This window comes from Haliaeetus albicilla, chromosome 14, assembly GCF_947461875.1.
Source record: "Haliaeetus albicilla chromosome 14, bHalAlb1.1, whole genome shotgun sequence".
NCBI lineage: Eukaryota > Metazoa > Chordata > Aves > Accipitriformes > Accipitridae > Haliaeetus > Haliaeetus albicilla.
Genome location: NC_091496.1, coordinates 25790538 through 25815471, shown reverse-complemented (window position 1 = coordinate 25815471; position 24934 = coordinate 25790538). Strand labels below are relative to the sequence as shown.

The 24934-nt window shown below is 40.6% G+C and overlaps 1 protein-coding gene and 1 long non-coding RNA gene across 7 annotated transcripts; one reads left to right on the top strand and one right to left on the bottom strand.

Moving 5' to 3' along the window:
- Positions 1-875: 875 nt before the first annotated feature.
- LOC138688980 (uncharacterized) lies at positions 876-8783 on the bottom strand. Of its 2 annotated transcripts, none has more exons than XR_011327783.1 (2): positions 8419-8783; positions 876-2075 (listed from the first exon to the last, which is right to left on the bottom strand). It is a non-coding gene; the product is annotated as an uncharacterized lncRNA (long non-coding RNA). The 2 variants fall into 2 exon arrangements; XR_011327782.1 differs by lacking the exon at positions 8419-8783 and adding an exon at positions 3867-7495.
- ING3 (inhibitor of growth family member 3) lies at positions 7743-23895 on the top strand. 5 transcript variants are annotated; one of them, XM_069802048.1, is made up of 13 exons: positions 7804-7929; positions 8111-8182; positions 12241-12463; positions 12645-12745; positions 14133-14198; positions 15409-15505; positions 17643-17714; positions 18014-18133; positions 19299-19456; positions 19823-20013; positions 21177-21369; positions 22312-22350; positions 23001-23895. In XM_069802048.1, exons 4-13 carry the CDS (start codon positions 12650-12652, stop codon positions 23115-23117), a joined length of 1149 nt encoding a protein of 382 aa, XP_069658149.1. In that variant the 5' UTR covers positions 7804-7929; positions 8111-8182; positions 12241-12463; positions 12645-12649; the 3' UTR covers positions 23118-23895. The 5 variants fall into 5 exon arrangements, with proteins under 5 accessions (XP_069658147.1, XP_069658146.1, XP_069658148.1 ...); XM_069802049.1 differs by having other exon boundaries at positions 7818-7929; positions 12357-12463; XM_069802046.1 differs by lacking the exon at positions 12241-12463 and having other exon boundaries at positions 7743-7929; positions 19398-19456.
- The last annotated feature ends 1039 nt before the right edge of the window (positions 23896-24934 follow it).

Genomic DNA, 24934 nt, shown 5'->3' with positions numbered 1-24934 from the left:
AATTTTATTACTTTCCTTATAAATTATTGATGGTTAATAAACAATAAGGAGGTTTTTTTCTTAACAAAAATGTTCCCCTACCCCTGTACAACTCCCCTTAGAGTTGCTGACATGCTGTAAATTGAACTTGTGGCCTCCCATGAAGTAGCTCTCTTTTCTGGTAAAGCCTTTAATTCTTATAACTTCTGTGATACCAACAAATTTAATGGTCAAAACATATGCAAATATAAAAGACCAGACAGCTCTGCAACCAACATGCATGAAAATGAGAGCTGGAAAATCTCTCAATTAGAACCTCTTCACTAAAATTAACTCTTTTGTGAATGAGGTCTCTTCCTCACAGTAGAAAAGCTGCTTTTGAAGTGGCATTCCTAGCACTTGCTACACTGGAAATATGCTGTTCATTGCAATTAATGCCAACTAATATTATGCCAGTTAAGTCCAAAGCGACTATGAAATTCTCTTCGTATTTTGTGGAAGTACAATGCTGATTTAAGGTGGATGTCTAGGAGGCAAACTCTCCACATGCACTAAAATAAAAGAATATTGCACACTTAAAATTTAGATTTCTTTTTTGGAAAGTATTGGCCTTGAAATACAGGAGAATTGTGGACATGTCTGAAAACTTGAAACAAGATCAGTCCTTCTAAAATGGACTGCTGTGGCACTTACTGCCTGTTCTGTTTTAGCAATGGAATTTCAAATAACCTTGGGCATGCTTACATTAAGGATTTTTGCATTTATGCAAACATTAGGTGATTTGTTACATCATTATGGTATATGCTGATCGCAAACTAGAAGTCATCTAAAAATACGGTAAGGTTACTCCACCAATGCATGAGATGAAAAACATATCTGTTTTTCAGATATGTAGCCTGTGGCCACATTTTATTCATTAATTCTGTAGTAATTAACATGACAGGGTACACCACATGTGGGACCATGAATTTGCATTTCAGAACAAAAATTATAAACAATAATAACCTTAAAGTAAGCTGATGCAAGTCAGTAGGGAATAACATTAGTTTATTTGTAAGCTAAGCAGGTATATTTTTAATTGGGTTGCAAATTTGACCAAGGATATATAAAACAGGTATGTTTAGATCTTTTGAAATATTTGTAAAAGTTAAAAACATCACACAAGAAAATGTCAATAGGACAGTTGGAGAAGAGCTTATGTGCTCTCCAAATTGTCTGTATTTTCATCAATTGTATACATCTCTAATAAAATAATTTTCATGTAAGTTAGCTTCCCCAGAAAGATCACTTGATTATATCTTTGGATCATGACAGCTACAACGTGATCACCATCTCCAATACATCCAGTAGTAAAATCTCAAGAAAGTCAGTTGTTCTTCCCTTTTTTCCCCAAGTTTTGCCTAATATTATCACAGCAAAGAGGTAGACCTCTGTCTTGTACTAAATTCCAGTAGATCTTCTCTCCCTTCATAAGAAGTGACAGTATTTGCATTCTATCACAAGGATTTGTCCTCTCCTGCAGCTCCTCTGAGTCTAAACTCTGGATTATTTGGTGCCATAATCTCTGCACAGCTTTTGCTTAATGATCGTGAAGGAGAAGGTGATTTCTGGGTTATCCTCACATATCTGACAGTGTATGCCTTGTAGCAGTGAAGATTCATGCCCGCCCTCGAAGTCTGCATCCTCTCCTGTGGCAGCTGTGCTCCTTCAGTCAATCATAATGTCACTATTTTGGCAAATTTCTCAGAGTATTTCCTTCCCCTGCTGCTGCTTTCAGCTTCTTTGAATTTGCTCCAGGGACAAAGGAGGCTACAAGGGCATGAATTTGGGTGGAGGGTAATACAACTGCATTGTCATCTCCTAACTTACAGCTTTTTTTTCTTTTTTTTTTACCTGCTCCATCTGCAGACCTCAACTCTCAGAGGACACATCTTCTAAGCAGCACAGGGGATAGATGGTGTCATATCCCACATTCTTCTGTGCCACTGATGTTGTAGCAGCCATTTATAGCATTTCTTGCTGGAAAACTAGCAGATATGGACCTCTTCCAGCCACAAGAATGTGCTGACCTCGTGGAAAATAGCATGACTGTAAATCTGGCAATTATAAAAAGGCAAGAAATATCTTTTATTACAGATAATCAGCTGAAGGCATTTGAAACTTAAACTTTTAGTAGGAGTGTTTAAATAATCATTAAAATAATTGCAAACTTTATTCCCATGCATGCCATGTGACCCAGCATTCAGGATTTTAAGAAAATCAAATGAACAAAATCAGACAGTCTGTGAGCAGCAAAACCGCCTAAGTTGGTTCCTTGTGTATTTGTGGCTTACAACAGTGCCTAATAAATTATGTTCATCAAGTGAAGCTTTTTCCATGGTTGGGGAACTTATTGCTCTCGTGTGTGGAATTTCTTGAGTCTAATAGGTGGCAGGTTCATACTGCAACCTTTTCCTCAGTGAAAGGAAGAAGAAAACCCAAAACTATTAGGGACAACACAGCACTTAAGGAGTACACAATTCATCTCTAAAATAACAACTTTCAGACAGGTTGAAATTAGTCAATTAATGCAACAGAGACAGGGCAGAGTGAAAGGACAGATAAAGAAGTGTGCACACATATGGTTTGCTCATATAAGCTTTATTTCCTTAGGAAGTCAGGATAAAACATTTCAGTGATTAATATATAAACAGCAATTGCTCATATCCTGCAGACTTTCAGGAAATAACTGAAATCTGCAAGTAAATTTAACCGAGTCTGTAGCAGATAAAATTAACTAAAAGATGAAGATGTAATTGCCCGAGTCTGTACACAAAGTCAAGCTGAAAAATAAATGGCAGTTCCATTTTCCTGTTGACTGTTAAAGCAAATTAATTATCTGGGGTCATGGATTTGTTTCCAGAAATAAGAACGTGAATCCAAGAATTTGAAAGAGTTTGTAATAAGTAGAAAAGGAAAGTGATTTCTCAGATAGATTACCATCCAGCCACAGTACTTCTGGGCCAAACTTGCCATTTTGAGGATCATTTCATGGAAGTGTGAAGTTTCTGCATAGTGCTGCACTAGACAAGGGTAACATTATGTATTTGATAGTCTCACCCAGCATTTTCCTAGGATCCGGCTTTGGATGGAGTTTCCCATTACATAAAGTTGATTGCCCAGAACAAATACGATCATGCTGTAACCCTTACATGGTGCTCAGTCTCAAGACAATTTAGTTATTTAACTAATGTCCTCCAATAGCCATGGTGTGTAGTACAGCAGGAATGATAGTTATTTCCTGCAGAGGGAGAATGAGGCTGTGGGTGATGCCCTTGCAGCAGCAGAAGGGGTGGAATATGGGAGATGGTAGGGTCCATGGCAGCTGGGAGGGACAGCTGGACTGTGAGACTGGGAGGACTGGAAAGAATGGAAAAACAGCAGCAACAGCAGAAAAATAGCAGGCAACAAACAGGAAGTGAGGAGGAATTATAATAAAATAGTTGAAAGCCTGTGAGGAGACCAGCAGGCCTGATGCTGACACTGGCAGACAAAACTGCTAGGAATGCTGCGATCGACAACACATGCTCGCAGCAGCGTACCGTGGTGAATGGATTCTGGCCCGCCAGACAGGACTGCTGTAGTGCAGCAGTGACAGGTGCCAAAGAAAAGCAAAATGCTCATTTCTAGTAGTTTGAGAGCCACCCAGGCGTGTAGTTGTACGTAGGCTCTGTCGCACCACTGCCTGGTGCTGCTTAGCTGTCACTGTGTCTTAAAAGTTCTTCTGTGAGGGCAGGCTAGCCCTCAGTAACAGACGGGTTTTGCTTTCTGCACTCCATACGTCAGCAATCTTTGCGTGCAATGGGCAGTGAGGCTCCCTTATGAGAAATCAAAGCACAGGAACCTACCAGCAGTAGCTGACACCTGGAGCATCAATCTAGGGATGGGCTGGGTAGGTCATTCCTGATTTTTTCAAATCAAAGCATTAGAAACCTGTCCTTGAAAACAAGGAAGAAAAACCATGAAGACTACAGGTCTGGAAACACTGGGTTAGACAAGAGTTAAAAATCAGAGTACTGAAGAAACTATGCAATAGTGAGAGTCCTAAACAGGTACAGAAAGCCCCTGAAATCATATAGCTTTGAAGACAGAGTAGATCTGGAAGCAACAAGGAAAGGGAAAGACCAACGGATCCATAGCAGGTGGAATACAAAGATAGAAAGGATGGAATTAGAGATGTGTCAAACAACCCTACATGTGGGAAGAGATAGAAGAAATTAGAATAATAGAAAAAGGACATTACAGAGATCTGGAATGGGTGAGGACAGAAGAGAAGGAGAAGATTTAAAAGTCTTAACCCCATCTGAGAAGTGTACATCAGAACATAAATCCACGTTTTTAATCAGTTTTTTTCCTGTCAGTTGAAAACTAATGAAACCTATGCAAGCAGTTAGCTTTAGGTAGATCACAGACAACAGTAATATTCTTTTATGCCATCATGCTGTCACAAGTGATGATACATGATTTATGTGAAATATTTGCTGGAGAAATGCCATCAACATTAATAATGTTATATCAACAGGAGAAAACAGCAGCTCCTGTGGCCTCCCTTCCTTTCTCTGTGCTAAGCAGTTCTGTTGCTGTACAATGTTGATTGTAATTCACAAACTGAATTTCTTTTTACCTTGAATTCACAGTTGGTGTTTATTTCTTTTTCACTGTATTTGCATCCCAATAAACACAGTCATTAATCCATGTTTCCTTACCAGGAGCTTTTCTAATTAGGCTGTTCTAAAAGTTGGGTTAATCAATAGAGTTAATTCTTTATGTTTATACACAACAAAAAGTTTTCCATTTTAAAAATAGTTTCTTTTTTATGGCCTGAGTGGATAATTACTTCTTAAACGTCAGTTGAAAGTCAGTTCCATCAGTATGTCATGATAAGCAGCACTTATACACACAATCCCACTGAAGTTGATGTGGCTACTCATTTGACTACACAATATGAGTTAACATTGACAGAAATGAAAAATGTGACAGTTTCTCCACCTGCCTAAAAAAAAAAAAAGTACTGAAGAAGACTACAGGTAGATAAATAAGTTCCTGTTTGCTTTTCAATAGATACTGAACAAAGCTGAATTGTATTTTCATTTGTATTCTACTACATAATCCCCACGCATCCCCTGCTGTAAAGCACTACAATGAACAATTTTTGAAGCAGGTTCCTATTTTTATAAAAGCCTCTCACATGTTCCAATAAACCATGAAACATAAAGGGGGTCACTCAGACCTTGAAGACAGCAGCCAGCCCCACTACTATTTTTCTTTGTCATTCTGTTGGCATGCCTGAGTTTCATTTTCCCTTTCCACTAACACAGACAGTGCACATGCTATTACCAAAGGAAATGATTGTGACACAGCCCCAAGAGCTGTGTTTCTTGGTTTGCTTGATCTGGGCACCAAAGCATACAGGAAATTCTTCACCGTGAGGCTGGTGAGGCACTGGAGCAGGTTCCCCAGAGAGGTTGTGGCTGCCCCATCCCTGGCAGTGTTCAGGGCCAGGTTGGATGGGGCTTGGAGCAACCTCGTCTAGTGGAAGGTGTCCCTGCCCATGGCAGGGGGGGTGGAACTAGATGCTTTAAGGTCCCCTCCAGCCAAAACCATTCTATAATTCTATGACAATACCCTTGCACAATAGCTCTCAGTGATGATTTTGCTGGCTATTCCCAAGCTTGCAAAGATGGGAATGTGGCAAACTCAGGCATGAAAACTGGAGCATAGGAGAAGGCACAAGGTCCCAATGACCTGGTTGTCCTAGGATTTTGGTCATGAAGCAAGTGGTAAGAACTTATTGTATGACTGTGTTTCAGCTGTGGTTCTAACAGTGCAGTCTTTGTATGGTATTTGTGTGCAATGTTGTTCTCTTAAACTTCTGCTGCATGAAATCTGCTCCCAAACATGTCTACGATTAAATTTTTTTCTTTAAAAAGCATTAAAGCCACCACTGAGCATAAAAGAAAGTGACCCCGTCAATTCAGATTTCCCTAAATTCACCTAGCATTTCTCCTAACGAATATAGGATGTCATTACTTTGTGGTGCTTTTGCATGGGCTAAGTTCTCTGGCTGCATCAAACCCTTTCACTTCAATAAAAGTGCAGGCATTTATCTTCCCAGGGAGGGTCAATCTTGTCTTCTGCATAACAAAACAGGTCCAAGTCATTTCTCACAGAAAACTTCAAAAATATTATCATTCCTACACCAGTGTGTCAGAAGTCGTACGTTAAAGAGTGATCTGTATGACCAATAATATGCAGATTCTTTCAACTAAGGCTAACTGAGCTTAATAACCATCTGAAAACTGTTCATTGGAATGTATGAAACTAGTTGATATTTCTTGTTTTGGCAGTACAGACTACATGGCTAATGATGGAGCGAGTATGGAAAGTGTCTGCTTTGGCACTGCAGTTTTTTCGCAAGGTTGATACTTATTGTTATACCTTTTTTTTCCATGTGTAATGACACGGGAATTAAAAAAAAAAAAAAAAGCTTCGCTATACCTGATCTATTTGAGACATAGCTAACATCAGTCTTCATAAAGGCTACACACAAAATTTATGCTTCACTTCCCAAAATTCAGTCATCCTTAGCTAACTACTCACAATATATGAACTTAAAACATGAGAAAAGAATGCCATTTTCCATTGGTCCTGACACTCAAAAACATCCCACGCAGGTTTTTACTCAGACTTGGCTTAAGCATACACTTTCTTTCCTTGCTTGGATGCATATGGCACAGATGAGAACATGAAAAGGGAGATAAAAGGCACGGCAGAAAGCTAGCCTGTTCTGCTGCTGCAATTCTTATGCTCCTGTACCTACACCTGACATCACACAAGCCCTAAAAATTCCTTCCCCCAGTCAAAAAACAAATTGGATAAAAGCATCCGTCCATGATTAGAGCAATAAATATTTGATAGTGATAAAACAGTGATGGAATAAACTATTTGGGGGATTGAAACTGTGTGAAAAGCCTCAGCCCCAAATATTTAAAAATAAGTTACAGTAAGAAGTGCTGTAACTGGATGGCAATCACTCCTATCTGCTAATTATTGTTTTCTACTCCGAGCAGCAGTTCTAGAGCCCACAGAAGTCGATGCTCCGGTTTGCCTGTCACGTTACTCATGCACGCCGAACAGAGCAGCTTGTTTCACCTGGGGTCACTCGTGAGAAGACAGAGGAACTAGAGCGATTTCATCAGTTCTGTCATTTCTTGCGCTTTTTATGCGCCATTACCAGCTGCGAGCGTTTAAAATAACGGACAAGCAAGCAAAAGCGTGAAGCCTGATCAAGAATCCGCAAGTGTTTTCCCCTTCTCTTCGCCAGACCTGCCCTCGGCCGCCGGGGTCCCTCAGCAGGGCCGGGAGCCGCACGGCCGAACTCTGCCTGGCGCAGCGGGGGCGGCGGGGCACAGGGGGCTGCGAGCAGGCTCCCGCAGAAAAACCGCACGGATCCCGCGAGGCGGGCAGGCCTCCAGGAGCCGGGACCGGCCCAACCGACGAGGGCCGGGGAGGAGCGGCGGGGCAGAGCCGAGCCCAGCCCAGCCCAGCCCAGCCCAGCCCAGCCGGAGCCGCCGCCGCCTCAGCCCCGGCCGCCCCCGCCCCGCGGGGCGGCGCGGCCGCCGCAGTGCATGGCGGTACTCGTAGTTTCCCGCCGCCTCCCCGCGCACAGACTGCATTTCCCGTGAGGCCGCGCGGGAGGGCGCCAGCCGCGGCGCGCGTCAGCGGCGCGGGCAGCCAATTGCGGCGCGGCCGGAGCGAGCGCCGTCAGCCGCCAATGTTGTTTTCGCTGAGTCGAGCCGCTGGTGTTGTTGGCGGCGGCGCCATATTGGAAGGGACGAGCCCCCGTTAGCGAGAAGCCCCTTGGCGCTGGCCCGGCCGCCGCCATGCTGTATCTGGAGGACTATCTGGAGAGTGAGTGTGTGCGGGACGGGGGAGCCGGGCGGCCGGGCACGGCCGGTGGAGGGGAGCCGGGGGGGGAAGCCGCGGCGAAGAGGCGGCGCCCCCCTCCCCCACGGCGGCGAGCGAGCGAGTGACTGACTGACTTCCTCCCTCCCTTCTCTCCCCGCTCCCCCGCCCCTCCGTGTGCCCGCAGTGATCGAGCAGCTTCCCATGGATCTGCGCGACAGGTTCACCGAGATGCGCGAGATGGACCTGCAGGTGCAGAGTACGTGAGTCCCGCCCCCTCCGCCTCTGCCCGCCCCCTCCCCTCCCCGCGCTCCCGCGCCCGCCCCGCCCCGCCCCGCCAGCGGGGGGCGGCCGCGGGCACCGGCTCCACCGCCGCGCCCCGCCGCCGCAGGGCGCCGGCCGGCGGCCCCGGGGGAGGCGGGAGGGGGAAGGCAGAGGAGGGAAGGAGGGGGCCAAGCAGCGGCGCCGCCGCAGCCGCCGCCGGGGCGCTCCGACCTGGGTGGGCAGCTCCGCTCCGCTCCGCTCTGCTCTGCTCCCCGCCGCCGCCCCCGGGCGTCGGCGCCCCGGTTCCCCGCCCCGCGCCCCGGCTCTCCGGCAGCGCCGCGGGGCCGGGCGCGTCTCGTCGGCACCGGGCGCGTCTCGTCGGCACCGGGCGCCTGGCGTCGTCTCCTGCGGGGCGGCGGGCGCTGGTGCGGCTGCGGGAGGCGGCGCTGCGGAGGCCCGGCGCCGCGCGGGGAGCCGCCGGGACGCAGCGAGGGGCGGGGCGCGCTCGCCTGGCGCCGTGTCAGCCGGCGCCGCCGGGCCGCCCGCCCCCGGGCCCCTGCCGCCCCCGGGCCCCTGCCGCCCCGGGGCCCCTGCCGCCCCCGGTCCCCTGCCGCCCCGGGGCCCCTGCCGCCCCCGGTCCCCTGCCGCCCCGGCCTCCCCGCCCCGGCCGCCGCCCGCCGGCCCGTCTCGGCGCAAGTAGGATGTCGCAGGAGTTTCGCTCCTGGGCTTGTGCTGCTCCCAAAGGCATTTTCCGTGGCACGTCCCAAACTCTTCAGATTTTTGATCCCTAAGAGCAGTGATGGTGGTTTGGAACGTGAGTTATGTCCCGCTCCCTCAGCAGGTAGCGGCATGCTGTCTCTGAAACTTTCCAGCCAGCTCCCCTCATACTAGCGTATGTGACGGTGCTGCTTGCTTAGCCTCTTGTGCCCTAGCAGACGCGCAGCCAAAGGTGCGGTCTGCTGTAGGTTCCTTTGTAGGTCGCTTCGTATATTTCTGCTTATATCCTGATATAACACCCTGCATTATGCCGTTTTCAGGGAGCATTGCCTTTTCATCTTTTCTAATGTAGTCTCTCACCTGGGACTGGGGTGTCCCGTAAAACCCAGTTAGGCGTTGCAGCCGTTTAACACACAATTAATATTTGTATTAATACCTGTAACTGTGATACAAAGGTCTTTGTTAATGAAACTTAGTGCACAAAAGATGAGTCGTGAATACAGAAGGGTCAGACTATTGTAAAGAAGAATGAGAGAAAGAGCAAGGGTTGAAATAAGAAGTGAATGCCATACAGGAGTACAAAATGCAACGCCGTGGGAGCACAGTTCTTGAAAACAATGGTTTAACCTGTAATACTTTGAAGTGCGGTCTCAGGCTTTCCCTTGGACATTTGCATTAGTGGACCCAGCAGGTCTGTTTAACAGGCTTCATTGACACATGTTGAACTGTCTGTAAGATCTTTTTTTTTTTTTTTGTATACTATGGCCTAAGTGCTGTCTTGGGTTCAGTTCTTAAAGTTGTGGGAACAGAGCAATGGCTCCTTATGGGAGATGACACCTCTGAAGTAGCTGTCGCTAGGGAGCACCAGGAGAGGGAGTGAGCAGCTCACTGACTTAGGTAGTTCTGAGTAAGTTCACAGATTTTACTTCTATTCAGTAGGGACACAAAGAAGCTAGTAGTTTTTCTGAAGTGTTTTTCAGAACTGAGCCAACTAGCACTGCCAAGGTTGCAGTAGTGTCATTTCCTCTGCTTTAACTGGAAGTGGCGAATAGCACTCCATATTGTATTACTGGAAGTAGCAAGTAACACTGAATATTGTATACTAAAGCCAACCTTAGACCCAGAGAAAAATTATCTCAGACCTTGGTACTTCTGTAATTCTTGCACAATGAGTGACAAAGCATCCAAAGACATTTACAAAACTTCTGGACTAGCATCTCTTCAACATCAGTTGCCAGACTGCCCACTGAATGCTACGTGCAAACCTGGAGGTTGTTCTCATGCTGTGACATAGTGACTTACTGTGAAGATTCTCTGAAGTACTTGAAAACAGTACTTCGGTGAGCAATGCTGCCCCAGAAACCTACATGAGTTGTAATTCAGAGATAACTGTGCTGCTGTGTTTCAGAGTCAATGTTGACTTTATATTCTGTCCTGTTTGGACCACATGGACTTCTAATGGGTCAGGTGCTGCTGTTTGTTGTTGGAAGAAATAATAAACCAGCTGTACCTACTGTATGTCCTGGTAAGGCTGCTGTGGGAGGAGTGAAGACCATCTGGGTTGTGACTTGACTCTTGACCTTTAGCTGAGCTCCATGTGGAGCATAAAATGTGTTTCTCTATTTAAGTTCAAATCACGGATTATCAGGCCTCCATGGTAAAATGTCAAGCTCTGGAAGAAGGCTTCTCTTCTAATAGCATTTCTGGCAACTCTCTTGGGAAATCTCGTGTAAGAAATTAGTATCTCAGAATATAGTATCACAGTTGGATTGAAAAGGTAGGGGGGGAAGAAAAGGTGAAGGAACTTGAGTGTACCAGAGAGAACTTTTCATATAATTTAATAGATCTGACCTGCATTCCTGTTTGCCATTTTTGCCCTTTCAGGAGAGACGAGGTTTCTGTGGAAGTTTTCCCTTACGCAGTTTCACACAGACTGATATTTGTCCTCAATAAAAAGTAAAGAAGAAAGAATTTTTTTTTTTTCGTGTCTATGGAGCCATTAGAATAATTATCACCTAGCTGTCTGCACTCTGGGAGCAGGAGATAGAACATTTTGTCTGTTGGCTTTATGGACCAAATTATAGTCTTTTGGTCAAAGAACAAAGCTTTAGAAGCCTCCGCATGAAGTATGTGCTGCTTGCTTGCTGCTCAGGCTTCTTCATCTTCCCCCTGAATAACACAGTGCAAGTGGAAAATGCTCATTGTACAGATTCTCCCATCTTTAAAGTGTTTTACACCAAAACTGTTTGACTACTTTGTTTGGGTCTAAGTAAAGTTGATGTGACCCTATGTCACAACTGTTCTGGCTTGGGATTAATTGTGCTCTGTCCCATCAGTTGTTGGGTTACTGTTGGTTTTGATGCTGGATATTCCTAGCATAGGGAAAATCGATGGATGTTTTTGATCATTTAGTGTGAATGACTTTTGGTTATTTATGTGAACAGTTAGTTCTAGTTGTGAATTTTCAGAGTGAGAAAACCTTTGGACTTCATTGGATTTGAAGAGTTAATCATACTTGGGGATTCATGAGTTTCTTGAACTAGTTAATTCACTGGTTTTGGTGTGGGGTTTTTTGTTTGTTTTGTTTTTCTGTTTGTTTTGGGGGGGGGGGTTGTTTGTTTGTTTTTGTAAGAGTTGATGGCCATCATGTGATCCAGTTTTAATGGTGGTTTCTGGAAAGTATCTTAAGAGTTTTACATCCAGAGCCTGAAGTCTGTAGGTAGTTGGTGCATTGTCACGTTTAATTTGAAACTGCTATCTGTACAGTATTGCTGAGAGTGCTGTGAAAAAATTTTCAGTACTATCATCTATCCTGAGACTAGCAAGGCTGTCCAAGCTAGTTTGACTAAGGCAGCTGCATGTTTTTGGAAATATGCAAGCTGTTGCATGCACAAGTGTCCAGCTGTTGAAATAGTAAACTCAGTGCCTTTTTTTTTTTTTTTAATTTTGAAGGAGGGTGGAGGGAAAGGGAAGGGAATCCCTGTTTCTGACTCAATAAACAACGAAATGAAGCAACTTGTAGTTGACATTTTCCTTCCTTATGATAGTTAATGTTAGAGAATTGGTAGCTTTATTTTTTCCCTTAGGATATTTCTCAACTTCATGTAAGTGAGAATCCTGTCCAGATAGTATTTCATCAGTGCATTTACCCCTTAGTGCTACTGTGTGGGGGTGGGGGGAGTGACTTTGTGAGTGCTTTCAATTTGCCCTCACCCTTCCTAGCATACAATGGAGAGGGCCTTGACTTAGATGGTGACTTGACTCTTCAGTTGCTCTACCTTTTTGAGGCACTAATTTTTTCAATTATTTGGTTTTGTATTTGACTGTTTCTCTTAGGAGAACATTTTGTTTCCTGCTCAGTTTGTAACTGGCTAGAATGTTCCAAAGTCAGCAGTCTAGAGCCCTGGGTGAGGAGTTTGGGTCGTGCTTTAAGTCACTACCACTGCTCTTAGGGACAAAAAACCTTTAGAACTTGGAGTCCTGCCTGTCCCATGCTGGAGAGCACAAGAACCCTGATGAGAATCCTACCAGAATGCAATTCTCCTTCTTGGAAATTAAGGTAAATATTTCCCTCCTCTGTCCACTGTCACTTGGTTGTTTTGGTTGTTTTGGTTTCTTCCTCTCTGATAGTTTGCACCTCAGTCCTGTCGACTTTGTTTAAGAAAAAAATTCCGCCTTGTTTCATAATGTTTATGTACATGAGAAGATAACATTTTTCTCAATCTTTTCCTGTGCTACAGATGCAATGGATCAGCTTGAGCAGAGGGTAAACGAATTTTTTATGAACGCAAAGAAAAACAAACCTGAATGGAGAGAAGAACAAATGACATCAATCAAAAAAGTAAGGATATCACAAGAGTGGGTTGCATTTTTCTTTTGCAAACGAAGATAACCTTAAGAAAAAATAGCTTATGATTGATGGAGACTTAAGCGTTCAGAACTGTGACTTCCCTTGGGCTTTCACAGAGATGGATAGAACTACCTAGGAGGAGAAAAATGACTGAAAGGTTTCTTTGATCAAGCATTTCTCTAAAGTTTTACCTAGTATTTGCTGGCATTTTAAAAATTATGATCCTGAAATGGTGAGGAAACCAGGTACTAAATTCTGAGCTCAGACTTTTTGTTTCTGCTTGTGTGACATGAAGTTGCATGTTAATTGGCTTTCTTTTAGAGGATGTTTTTCAAGCTTAGCTTCAGCATTTCCTGCGATTCTGCCTATGTCCTTGTATGTGTTATACCTATGGTATATGTAGCTTTAGGGAGGGACGAGTAAGATGGATGTGTTTTGTTTTATCCTTCAACACTCGGGCATTGGTGGTGGTATTGTTAGCAAGGTAGTCCATCATTTTGTCAGGAGAAACTCCTTTGTAGTCTCCTACACTTGCTACTTCAGCCACTTACTTGTCCAAGGGCTTTTTTTCCTTAATTAATACAAATAGATTTCTGTATTTAAAAAAAGAAGAAGTCAAAGCTCTTACTTTACTGGAGAAAATGAAAAATTTGCTTTCGACTTCAGTTGAACCAAGATTACAAGTGGTTTTCGCCTAAGCAGGATACTGTTCAGTGGAAATGGAGACTAATAAGGCACTTAAACCTGTTTAAAACTAGAGTAAAAACATGTGTAAACATACTTTATAAAATAAAAAAAGTTTTGTCTGTCGTTTTTTGTTTGTTAAAGCAGACTTTAAAATGGGATAGCTTTAGAATACACATATGAGTTAATAGAAATGTATTTTAAAATAAGTTAAACTATAAACTATATACATAATTATCTCTATTTAACTGCAGTGCTAGAAAGGCCTCCCCTCACAGTACTGTTTAGCATCATTTTGAAGGGCAGTAGTATCTGCAGTGGTCCTAAAGATCCATACAAAGTAAAAGACATCATCTCATTTTGAGTCCATAACATTATGCTGTGTAATATAAAATAAATCCAAGACTGTTTCCTTTCTTGTAGCATTTCTTGCAGAAATGTAAATACCACTGTAGGAGGAAGTGTCCGCATCTTGCAGTTTGGCTTTTTCTAAGGCACAAACGATAAATTGATGTTTAATATCTCTCATCTAAAATTTAGCTAATTGTTGTTTACAGTAGAGTTTCACAGTCTTTCTGAAAAACAACTTGAATTTCTCCTTTAAACTTACATTTTGTGCTGGATAACAGTAGCTTAAATTGATGAAAGTAATTCAGGTACTTTCATAATTTAAAAAAAATTCTCTTTATAACAGGATTATTATAAGGCCTTGGAAGATGCAGATGAAAAAGTGCAGCTGGCTAATCAAATATATGATTTGGTAAGTGGACAGAAGGCTTGTGGCGAATTACCTAAATTTATGCCCTGAGGAGTTCTAAACAATTTGATAAGCACAACAACTGTGCTACCTGTACTGTTATGTCAGCTACATAGAGATATTTTTGCTGGTGAAAGAAATACTGAATATTTTACTGACTTTTGAGAATTTTGTTGCTTTGGGTAGTGTCACTTAAATACAAAACATACAGAAATAATTTTAGAAATCACAAGGTTTTCATGCATGTTGATGTTGTTCTATTTATTTTTTTTCTGAAAGGAGACCACGAGCGAGTTACTTTTCCTTATAGCCTGTGTTTTTTTAATTTTAGGCATATTTATTTTACATTTTCTCAGAGAACAGAACCTGCAAGTCAGACTGCACTAAAATATAGTAGACATAAAACAAATATGTCTTGCCTGCTTTAGTTTCACTTCAGTTAACTAAAAGTTAGTTCCAAAAGTTGGAACTTACTCCTCTCTTTTGGTTAGCTGGTAACTGCAAAAACGTGTTCAATTTTTAATAGTTTAGAATTCTGCTGTATGACTACAGATGAAGAAAGCGTTTGGAACATAGTGTTTCTTTCCATTATATTAAGTTTGGGGGCGTGTGTGTTTGTGTTTTTTTGGTAATTTTCAGTACCCAAGAGCATGTCATAGTTTACTCAATGCACAGGAGTCTTTACGCTTTCAGTTTAGAGACCCTTTTACTGAATACTTAAGTTTAGTGATGTGTATAGTGGCGTACAAACTGCAATTCAGTAAACTTGCAGTTTCCCCAATGCAGCCCAATTTCTTCTAAAGTGCATGTTAGGTACTGTTCTTTCTCCTTTCTATACGTGCACCCACAACGCCCCCAAGTCCTCTTAATCTTTTTTCTCAAACAAAACACTTAACGCTGTGTCTTGGAACATAGCCTACAGTAAGAGGAGCGCTTCTAGCTGCTGAGCCAATATGCAGCCTTATTGTATGCTGGGATTGACTGCACAGCTTAGGAGCAACAGCGCTATTTTGGTGTTAACTGTAGCATCTCTGCTGAGTTAGGGAAATGTAGGTGACTGAGAAGTTATGCTTCTGCGTGCTTTTATACGTGCTTAGTGCTGCATGGCAGAGAATTGCTGGAAGGGAAATATTTAGCAAGCCAGAGATTAAGTATGTCGATATTCGTGTTCTAGAACTGGATGCTATTTATTGTTGCTTTGTCTCAAAAACAGGTAGACCGTCATTTGAGAAAATTGGACCAGGAACTTGCTAAATTTAAAATGGAACTCGAAGCAGATAATGCTGGAATTACAGAAATACTAGAGAGACGTAAGTATGCATGATTTTCTTCAAGAACTTGACAGATTTTCTGTCAATTTGCAAAATTAAAATATCATACACTTGTTAGTGGCTGGCAGTATTTCCACTTGTTTCAAAATTGTGTTTTAACCCGCATGCTTTTTCATCAGTCAGCGATTCTCAAATTTTAGTTTCAACCTCAGTTTTTACCAATGAAGTCAAAATACAAGTGAGTAATTAGAATAATGTTTTTTTCGCACAACTGTTGCACTTGTCAATTGCTACAGTAAGGTACAGAATTCTTTAAACCTGTTTTTAATAACTGTAGGTGTTCAGACAAGTACTTCAGCCTAAGCTTGCCACCTACCCAGTTAAAAGTGTACCATTTCTTACTTGAATTGATTGCCACCAAATTGAGGAAGGTCATTATTTTAGTTATAGGTGTGGAATGTCAAGTAAAGTTAGGTACTTAGTGGTTTTCTTTTTTTAAAGGGGAGAGAGTGGGTTGTTTTGTAATGGGGTAGTGAGGGAGAAGCATTTGGGTAAGAAACCTTCATGCTTAACAAATATAGCAATGCTGGTATTCAGTATGTGAACAAAAATGTAATGTGCCAGCTTTTTGGCCAGCTTAGTGTGGAAGAATTCGGCCTTTCTGTACGCATCAGCATTTAGACATAAAGTTCAAATGTGATTATGATAAATTTCAAAGTTGATTTAACTATTGTGATTATGGAGCTAAGAGGCAGTGACTGTTCTCATACCCTGGAACAGTGAGAAGTAACTTAAATCACTCGAGGAGATTAGAAATAAATATTCTTTCTTTGAACTTTGTGTGGCTTTGTCATAAAAGCTGGGAGGTTTTGGATTTTTTATTTGTAATTGCTATTACAGATAACAGGCACAAAAACAAACCTGCAAAGTGCGTGCTTTTAATGAACTAGGAACTACAGAAAAGGACTAGTTTATCTTAGTTGGTATCTCAGCTGCAGTTTTAAGATGTGATACTACCTTCAGTTGAGCTATGTGTTTGGCGAGGTGAGGTAGGTAGGTAGAATTTCAAGAACTCAAGATAGAAATGTACGAGACTGCACCTTGCATCCTTAAGGTATTTATTTTATTTTTTAATAAAGTGAAAAGTAGAAGCCACTTAATATTTTTACCTTTCAGAGTAAATACATATTGTTGAGGTTCCGCCAGAGGGCAGCCTTTGGACTAGTTCATAGCATGATTAATGTTAGCTCGGCCAAAATATCTCCTTATGCTTTGAACTTCATCTAGAATAATTTTCTTTAAACTTTTGTAATACACTCATGTAATTTTGGAAAGCACTGAAAAACAAAGGGGTAAAGAAACGTTGAAGCTACAGATTTTGCAAAATGAATGTGAATTACTTTCTTGGATTGTCTTCTGTATAAACGTAAGTTGGTAGGTATTGCAGCTAGTTCAAAATCTTTTTGCCAAAGATTGATACATAAACTGTTGTATATTGTTCTAATGGAAATTTATGGTCAAAGTCTCTCCTATGCTGCGATCCTTTAGCCTCATATTACAAGAAATGTTATTCTTAGACATAGACTTGCATTTGTGCCCCTCCTGCCTTTTTTTTTTTTTCCCCCCCCTTTGGATTGTTGCTCTGTATTTTGAACGTTAAGAAAATTCAGATAATGATCTGAAGCCCTTCCTGTTGAGTGTTAGATCATCTCAAAAGGCCTTGCTAGCGCTTGTGTGTTTTGACTCGGTGTGACAAGATGCCTTGTTAACACAGTTTACCTGGTACAATCTTCTTTTCAATTCATATTGTTGTAGATTGTCAGTACGTTTGGTACAGCATTCTCCAAACGTCACCGGCTTGTGTGCAACTCATTTGAATAAGTGGCATGTTGACAGCAACGTTGTTGTTTGTTCTCCTTATTGGTCTTGATTTTAACTTCTTAATTTCAACAGTTGAACAGCAGCAGTCACCAGTTTTTATTTTAAAACTGTTCTCCTCAGCGGCTCCTGGTTGTAGTACAGGAAGGGTTTCAACTCTAGGAAAAATCCTTCTGATTAAAATAAATATAACTGCATAGTGATTTGGTTAATATTATAAAGATTCATGTAGTATCTAAAAATCAAAACCATGGCAATGATGACTGAAATTTTCCTATCCTTTTTACCTCCCTCTTAGGGTCTCTGGAGCTGGATACACCATCACAGCCTGTGAATAACCATCACGCCCATTCTCACACTCCAGTAGAGAGTAAGTCTTTGAGACTTAAGAACACATCTACATTTTATGTTTCCTTATTTTTTGTTGAGTAGTATTAGAAAAAAAAAAAGTTCAGAACTTTCTTCTTCTTTCTCCAAACATTGGGGGGGTGGGGGGGAAAGGCATAATGCAGTGATAATAATATCTATTCAGAAGAAGTGCAAGATTGAAACAATAAGATTTTGCTGGTGGGAATGAGTCGAAAGTGCTGGTTTATTATGTCTGGTTATAGTTTGACTTTCATGCTGAAAAGGTTTTACATTTAAGTTCCCTCCATTTGTTTCATTTAGAAAGGAAACACAATCCATCTTCTCACCATAGTACAACAGATCATGTTCCTGAAAAGAAGTTTAAATCTGAAGCTCTTCTATCTACCCTGACTTCAGATGCTTCTAAAGAAAATACACCAGGTAATCTTCATTGTCTTGCATTTTATTGCTTTTTTAATTGGAAGAAGAGAAACCCAATTATATTTGTGAGTTACTGTCTTTTGAAATCAGAGGCTCATACCCTTTCCACTGGGATTTTCAATCATTTGAAACATGGGAAATCGCAGGCATTGTTACTCATCTGTGTTGTCCATGAAGTGCATCAGTTTTGTTGTCATTTAACAGCTGCATGTTGGCTGTTTCTTGTTATTTACACTGCTTGGAAGAAGGTAACAAGAGTTTCATTCAGCCAGTAGTAGAAATATAAGAGATCAATGCATTATTACTTCGGGGAAAAGAAACGCATGCAACAATTTCCAAAGTAAGGGAGAAGAATTTTCACACTTTTTTTTTTAAGGGTTGGTCTGACGTGGCATTTGATTACGATAAAATTCTTTCATGTGTTGTCTCTTTGAAAAGAGGTGAGAATTCTTTTTGAGTAGTAAATAAAAAAAAACCATCACAACCTTCTGCCCATTTTCAAAATTAGGGTGTTTCATAGTTTCTTTTCTGAAAATAAGAGATTGTGAGAGGTTATAGTAAGTAAACTACCTTATGTTTTGGAATTTAGTGCTGTTTATCAGTTTTAAGTAGTCTCCCTCATATCCATTTTACTTTTGTTTTGAAGGAACTTCACGTGAGATGGCAAATAAAATTAACTAAGTTTTGAGCAGCTGTCAGTCTGTAGATGGCCATGGAAATCTGCGTTGCATTAAAACTGTGATTGATAGTGTTTAGAGTTAAGATTTTTAGAAGTTCTACTTCAGAAGCAGTATAGCTGTACAGTCACATTCCTACTCTCTTCCTGATGGTTACAGTAGTCAGCATTATTTCAGTGGAGGTTGGGTCTATATAGACATAGACATAGCAGCTGCATCTGTTCTTTGATAGTTGAATATGATAGTGAGGACTGTCTTTCTAAGAGGACTCCTTGCACATGAGGATAGGTGGGGAACAAAATTCTTTTTTTCATAAGCCAATACTGGCTGTGTCAGATGACTTCTTAAACTTTTTTCCAAATGATCAGACTGCTCTGATGCATAAACGGAGTTCCTACTCTTTCACTGGTTGTCATATATAACTCTTCTTAAAATGCAAAGGAATTTAGTTTCATTTTGAATTTCATAAATGTGTTCTGTTCATCAAGGGTGTCGAAACAATAATTCATCATCCTCTTCAAACAATGCATACAATACAAACTCTTCTCAACCATTGGCATCATATAACCTGGGCTCATTATCTTCAGGATCCGGGGCCGGTGCAATTACCATGGCAGCAGCTCAAGCAGTGCAAGCCACGGCGCAGGTAATGTCAAAATGTTCTTGTCATTCTGCCATCCACTATTGATTAAGAAGAAAGACTAATGATTTTTTATTTTTTCTGAATTCCCATGATCACTTTCAGCTGATGTGATTCAGTTCTCATAATATCATTTTTGTTTATATGCTAGTTTCATCCTGTAAAACTTGCATAAAGGGACAGCTTGTTTTCTAGCTTTTCTTGTGGGATATTTTTACACCTTTTTACATCTTGCTATACATCATTTTGTTATACAGGGTAACTAATGGACCTGTGCAAATGTATGTGCAAATAATTAGCAGTTAGCAGCCTAGTATGTCTTCTGTAAGAGCTCTACTGTGTAATCTGATACAATGTCAGTATTCCTTTTAGATGAAGGAAGGAAGACGAACATCCAGTCTAAAAGCCAGCTATGAAGCGTTTAAGAACAATGATTTTCAGCTTGGAAGAGAATTTTCTTTATCCAGAGATTCAACTGGATATTCATCATCAGCTCTGGCATCTACATTAACACAGACATTAAGTTCATCAACCACAGATTCACGAAGTGGCAGAAAAAGCAAGTAGGTTTTCTTACTTGTTGACCACAATTATAGCTTTCAAGACAGCTAAGCTTTCTTTTAAAGGTCATGGGCCATATAGAAATACTTCATATTTAATATCGGGGAGCGATCAGCAGAAGGTAGTTACTGCCTGCTGGCCTTTTTTTGTTCAGGGCTTTCTTCTTTTGCCCTCTCACTTTTAAGCAAACTCATTCCAAAGTTTTAACTAAATGTCCTGATTTGCTTTTCCATCTGTGATATAGTCTAGTTTCTTCCCTCATTTTTCTGTGTTTTGGAGAGAAGATTTGGCCTAACGGAAAATGTTGGGAATTACCATGCAATGGTTTGTAGATGGTTTTAAAATAATCTGGAGATCTGCTTCATGCCACTTCACAAATAATCACAATGCTTTCCGATGGCTGCCTGTCTAGGGCAGGAAACAGAATGAATTTTATTTCTGATTAAAATGAAGTTTAAAAACATTTTAAACAACACAGTGTCACAACACATTGTGACAACAGTCACAGGTTGTACTTGAAAGAGTTTGTCTCAAAACGCTCATCCTTTTAAACTGACTTGAGTTTTTTTCTTCATACAAATTTGTGTGTATTCACAGCTCAGTTAATAATTTTGTCTTAGAAGCATTTTTCATTTATGGATATCTTGGGTGTCAGATCTGACCTATAAGCAAAAGCATAGAATTTGTATTCTGGCACTGTTCCTATGGAGTGATTGGTGATGCTTGAGTGGAGATTAACATAGAATCAGTCATCTTCAAAACAGTAATCTATTGAACATGACATATGATATTATTTATATGTAAATTCCTGTTTTATTGGTAACATAATTTTTATGGGAACTTGACGCCAGGGCTGTTGATGGAAAATTTTGTGAAGGAAAACATTCATTAAAGCCACTGGGCACTTTAAAGCTGTTAAATTCCATTGATTGGAATAGTGTCTTGTACATGTAAGGTGGTATGACTTGTTTCCTTCTCCGAAGAGCATTCGGTGTGTCCATTTCAGTTCTTGCGATTGTTGAATGAAATCTGTTAGAGAATGATGCTTTGGTATTTAGATACTGCAGTATTTCAGAGCCAACAAAGTACTTGTTCAGTGATTCTTTCACTTGGCAGGAAATGAATTTAAATTATGCATGCTATTTTTTTCTTCCCTCCCACCCAGAAACAACAACAAATCCTCAAGTCAGCAGTCCTCATCATCTTCCTCGTCTTCCTCTCTATCATCATGTTCTTCTTCATCTGCACTGGCACAAGAACTGTCTCAGCAAACAGCAGTAATACCAGAGTCTGATTCTAATAGCCAGGTTGACTGGACCTATGATCCAAATGAGCCACGTTACTGCATTTGTAATCAGGTAAGGATGGCTTCCAACCTGAAATACAACTACACCTGCTATTTTGCTGTAGTTGAAATTCCTTCTCTGATTGCTAATTTAAAAACATTCTATTTGCAGTCTTGAAATTCTGATCTCTTTTTATTTACTTACTGGTGATACTAATAATGAACTCAACTGTTGAAGCTGAAAACAAGCACATTTTCCAGTGATGTGACATACCTGGAGAGTTTTAAATCTTTTAGTGAAGACTTCAGGAATAATTAAATTAGAAATTGAACAGGTTCACAGTGAATTTAGTTAAAATTTTAAGTTAGTAAGGAATTTGCCTGGTCTCTTCTACTTTCCTTGGAAAAAAAAACCCACCCCAAAACCCAAAAACCTCCACAAACAAACAAAAAAACCCCCCAGCAACCAAACAGAAAACTAGTTTTATGAAGGCTGTTGGGAATCTTGAGAGAGTGAATGACAACATGAGAAACATTTATTTAAAAATGCCTGTTCTTATTTTAAACACTTTTAAGAGTGTCAGCTTTTTTTTAGAGTTTATAGAATTCTGTAATTCTCTTGAAAGTGTTTGATTGTTTCAAATAAAGTGCTTGAAATTGTCATGTGTGCAAGGAAGATGCCAGTCATAAATATAATCTTGAAAACTGGGCTGATAATGTACTGAGCACTGTTGTTTAGACCAAAATGTGATTTGTTCAGGTTTTGAATGCTGACCTTTTTAATCCAACCTGAAATATGCAGAAGTATCTTTTTTTTGCATAAAAAATTTTTGAAAATCAATTTGCTATGAACATGATGTTCTTTGGGTTGTGTAACAAAAAGAAAAATCAAGATATTGTTGCTGCTGTTAATGGAAGAACTCCTCAAAGGAAGAAGGTTGAACTTTGGCCCCTTGAAAATGCTGATTGCTTTTAAATAGTAATATATAATAAGTTTTTTTTTCTTATTTACTAGGTGTCATATGGTGAAATGGTAGGCTGTGATAACCAAGATGTAAGTAACAAAATTCAAAAGGTTCATGAGAGGCATGTGCATGTAACTGTTGCTTGCAGGAGTTACTTTTCTTTAGAGTTGGTTTTAGAGAGAGGGTTTTTTTAGAGTAATGTGCGTGTGAGTTGAATCATTCTTCAGGAAACTTCTCTTCACCTGTCCCCACAGTTCAGGTTCTTTTAGAAGGCTTCCCCCTTTTCTGGGAATGTTTGACATCTTTAAAATGCCCTTTATTTCTGGGAACCTTTAGCTGTGTTGCTACTAATATCAGTTGTCCCCTTAAAATAAAAGGTTTTAAAAGAACAGTTGAATGTAATCGTGTATTTACTGAGATGCTATATTTAAACAGAAGTGAGTGATAAAATTACTGTTGTGTCACTTAGTGTTGTCAAACCAAGTATTTCGAAGCACAACATACTTCTTTTGCTCTGTTATGCGAGTCCATATATGACTCCCTAGAATTTTGTTGCTTTCCTTAGTCTATTGAATATATATTAAGGACTGAGATCCTCCTCCTTTTGTCCTGTGACTTTGTGTGAAAAGCAGAATCTATGCTTTTTACTCGTGCTTAATTTTCATAGAATTGTATTTGTGATAGGTGTTTTGAAAAAAACCCAAATCCCAAACCCTCTCTTTAACTCTGTTTTTTATAGTGCCCTATTGAGTGGTTCCACTATGGATGTGTTGGACTGACAGAAGCACCAAAAGGGAAATGGTACTGTCCACAGTGTACAGCTGCAATGAAGAGAAGAGGCAGTAGACATAAATAAGTTTCTTCAGCTGGAAAACCAATTACATACTAAAGGTTTTGTAGAGGACTTGGGAGGGGGAGGAACCCCCACCACACTTCCTTGCAACCACTTAAGGGTTAACATAGCAGTCATAAGATCTTGAACTATTGATTTTGCTAGTTGTGTTTTATTATTGTAAGTAAATTATTTATGCACATTGATGTGCTACAGATACTATTCCAGTGAGCCTTGGACTGTTCCAGTGGCCAACATATGCAGACATTTGTACTATCAAACCATTTTCTCTAAGCAGTGGGCATTCTACAATTATTCAATCTTCAAAAAATTCCGATAAGTCAAGATTTTAAATGTATGTTTTATATTCAACAGATATATTCTGCTGCATGTACTGTACTCAAGAGCTGTTATGTAACACTATGTATATAAATGGTGCAAAAAGTCAGTGCTTCGGGAAAAAAAAGAGACAATGGTTTTTAAAATGCCTTTATAGCTTTGGTTCTTTATGAAACTTAATTCAGCAGGCTGAAGAAAATGGTTCTTGTATACAGCGGGCTGTTGTCCTCTAGGGTACTTGAGTATGTAAAAGCAAAAAAAAAAAAAGCTGTAGAATAAAACAAACTTGTGCCATTAGTCTTTATATGTTTCTGCTCCAGAGAAGGCGCAGGCCATAAGAGGAAAAAAAGGTGTTAAAGTGATGATAAATTTTTATACCAAATGTGTTTATTTTTTTGTGCAAGTAATCCTTTAAATTTGAATTGTATTAGGTGTTAAAATAAAACAACCTCAGCTCCTCAAATTAATGTTTTCTGTACATTTGTCAAAAAAAGGTTTGTCCCTGAAAAATGGTTTCAGGAGAATATAGCCAAGTTTGCATAAGAAATTGTTACATGTGACCCACCTGAAGGATTGTTGCACAGGATGTTTCTCCGGTGGGTGGGTAACTTGTACATATCTAGGCAAACACTGAACTACCATTTGCCTCAATGCCTCTGCCTCCAGGCGATCAGTGGCACCTGCTTAAATGAGCACAAAAGGTCTGTTTTCCATGTGGTTAAAAAAAAGAAATCCCTACTGTGTCAAGAGATATCCACAGGCAGGGTTGCCTTCCTATTTCCATGGCACAGATGGAAATAGGAAGGGGAGAAGAAAACCACCGTGAGTGTGTCTTGTAGCTGCCATATTCCTGAACAGTGGTTTTCATGTGAAAACCAATACACGGTTCAGGAAAGAAGAAAGAGAGAAATAGTTCATCCTGCTTGTAGAATCCCTAGAGCAACAGGGAGGATCATGTTAGGAAGCCTAAATGCAGGCATATAAGTGGCTGGATCTGTGAGTTGTACATGTTGTAGTACAGGATCAGAAAACTGATCTTTACATTAGACCCTTGACAAGAATATAATGGAAAGATTTTCTGTATTTTTGCCCTGACTTGCTTATTTTGGACATAGTTTGTAGATTTCCTTTCACTGACAATTTCCTTTTGTTGTTTTTGTATGGCTCGTTCATGCAGCAGCACTGAACAGAAACAAGATTATTCTTTTTTCTCCTTCCTCCTTCCTTCCACTACTAAAAAAAATACACTTTCCTGTTGGAATAAAGATTTTACTTTAGCACTGGGTTGCTCTTTGGGCTGTCAGGGTGGAGGATCATGGCCTTCATGTGGTAGCTTTCTGAAGCCATGCTGAGGGAGAGAAGAGAAGGAAAGAAGCAGTGTTTCAGTGTGTGACTGTGCAAATAGTGTCAAGGAAACAAAAAGAGTTAGGCTCATTAGTAATAGGAGTATGTGCAGAAAATGCAGGCTTTACCTAAACCAAAATGAAACCAGACTTCTGTCA

Coding starts and splice junctions, on each gene's coding strand:
- ING3 (XM_069802045.1), top strand. CDS start 7,902: ATGCTGTATCTGGAGGACTATCTGGAGA. Junction 18,134..19,298: donor TTCTAAAGAAAATACACCAG/GTAATCTTCATT, acceptor CTGTTCATCAAG/GGTGTCGAAACAATAATTCA. Junction 19,457..19,822: donor CAGTGCAAGCCACGGCGCAG/GTAATGTCAAAA, acceptor TATTCCTTTTAG/ATGAAGGAAGGAAGACGAAC.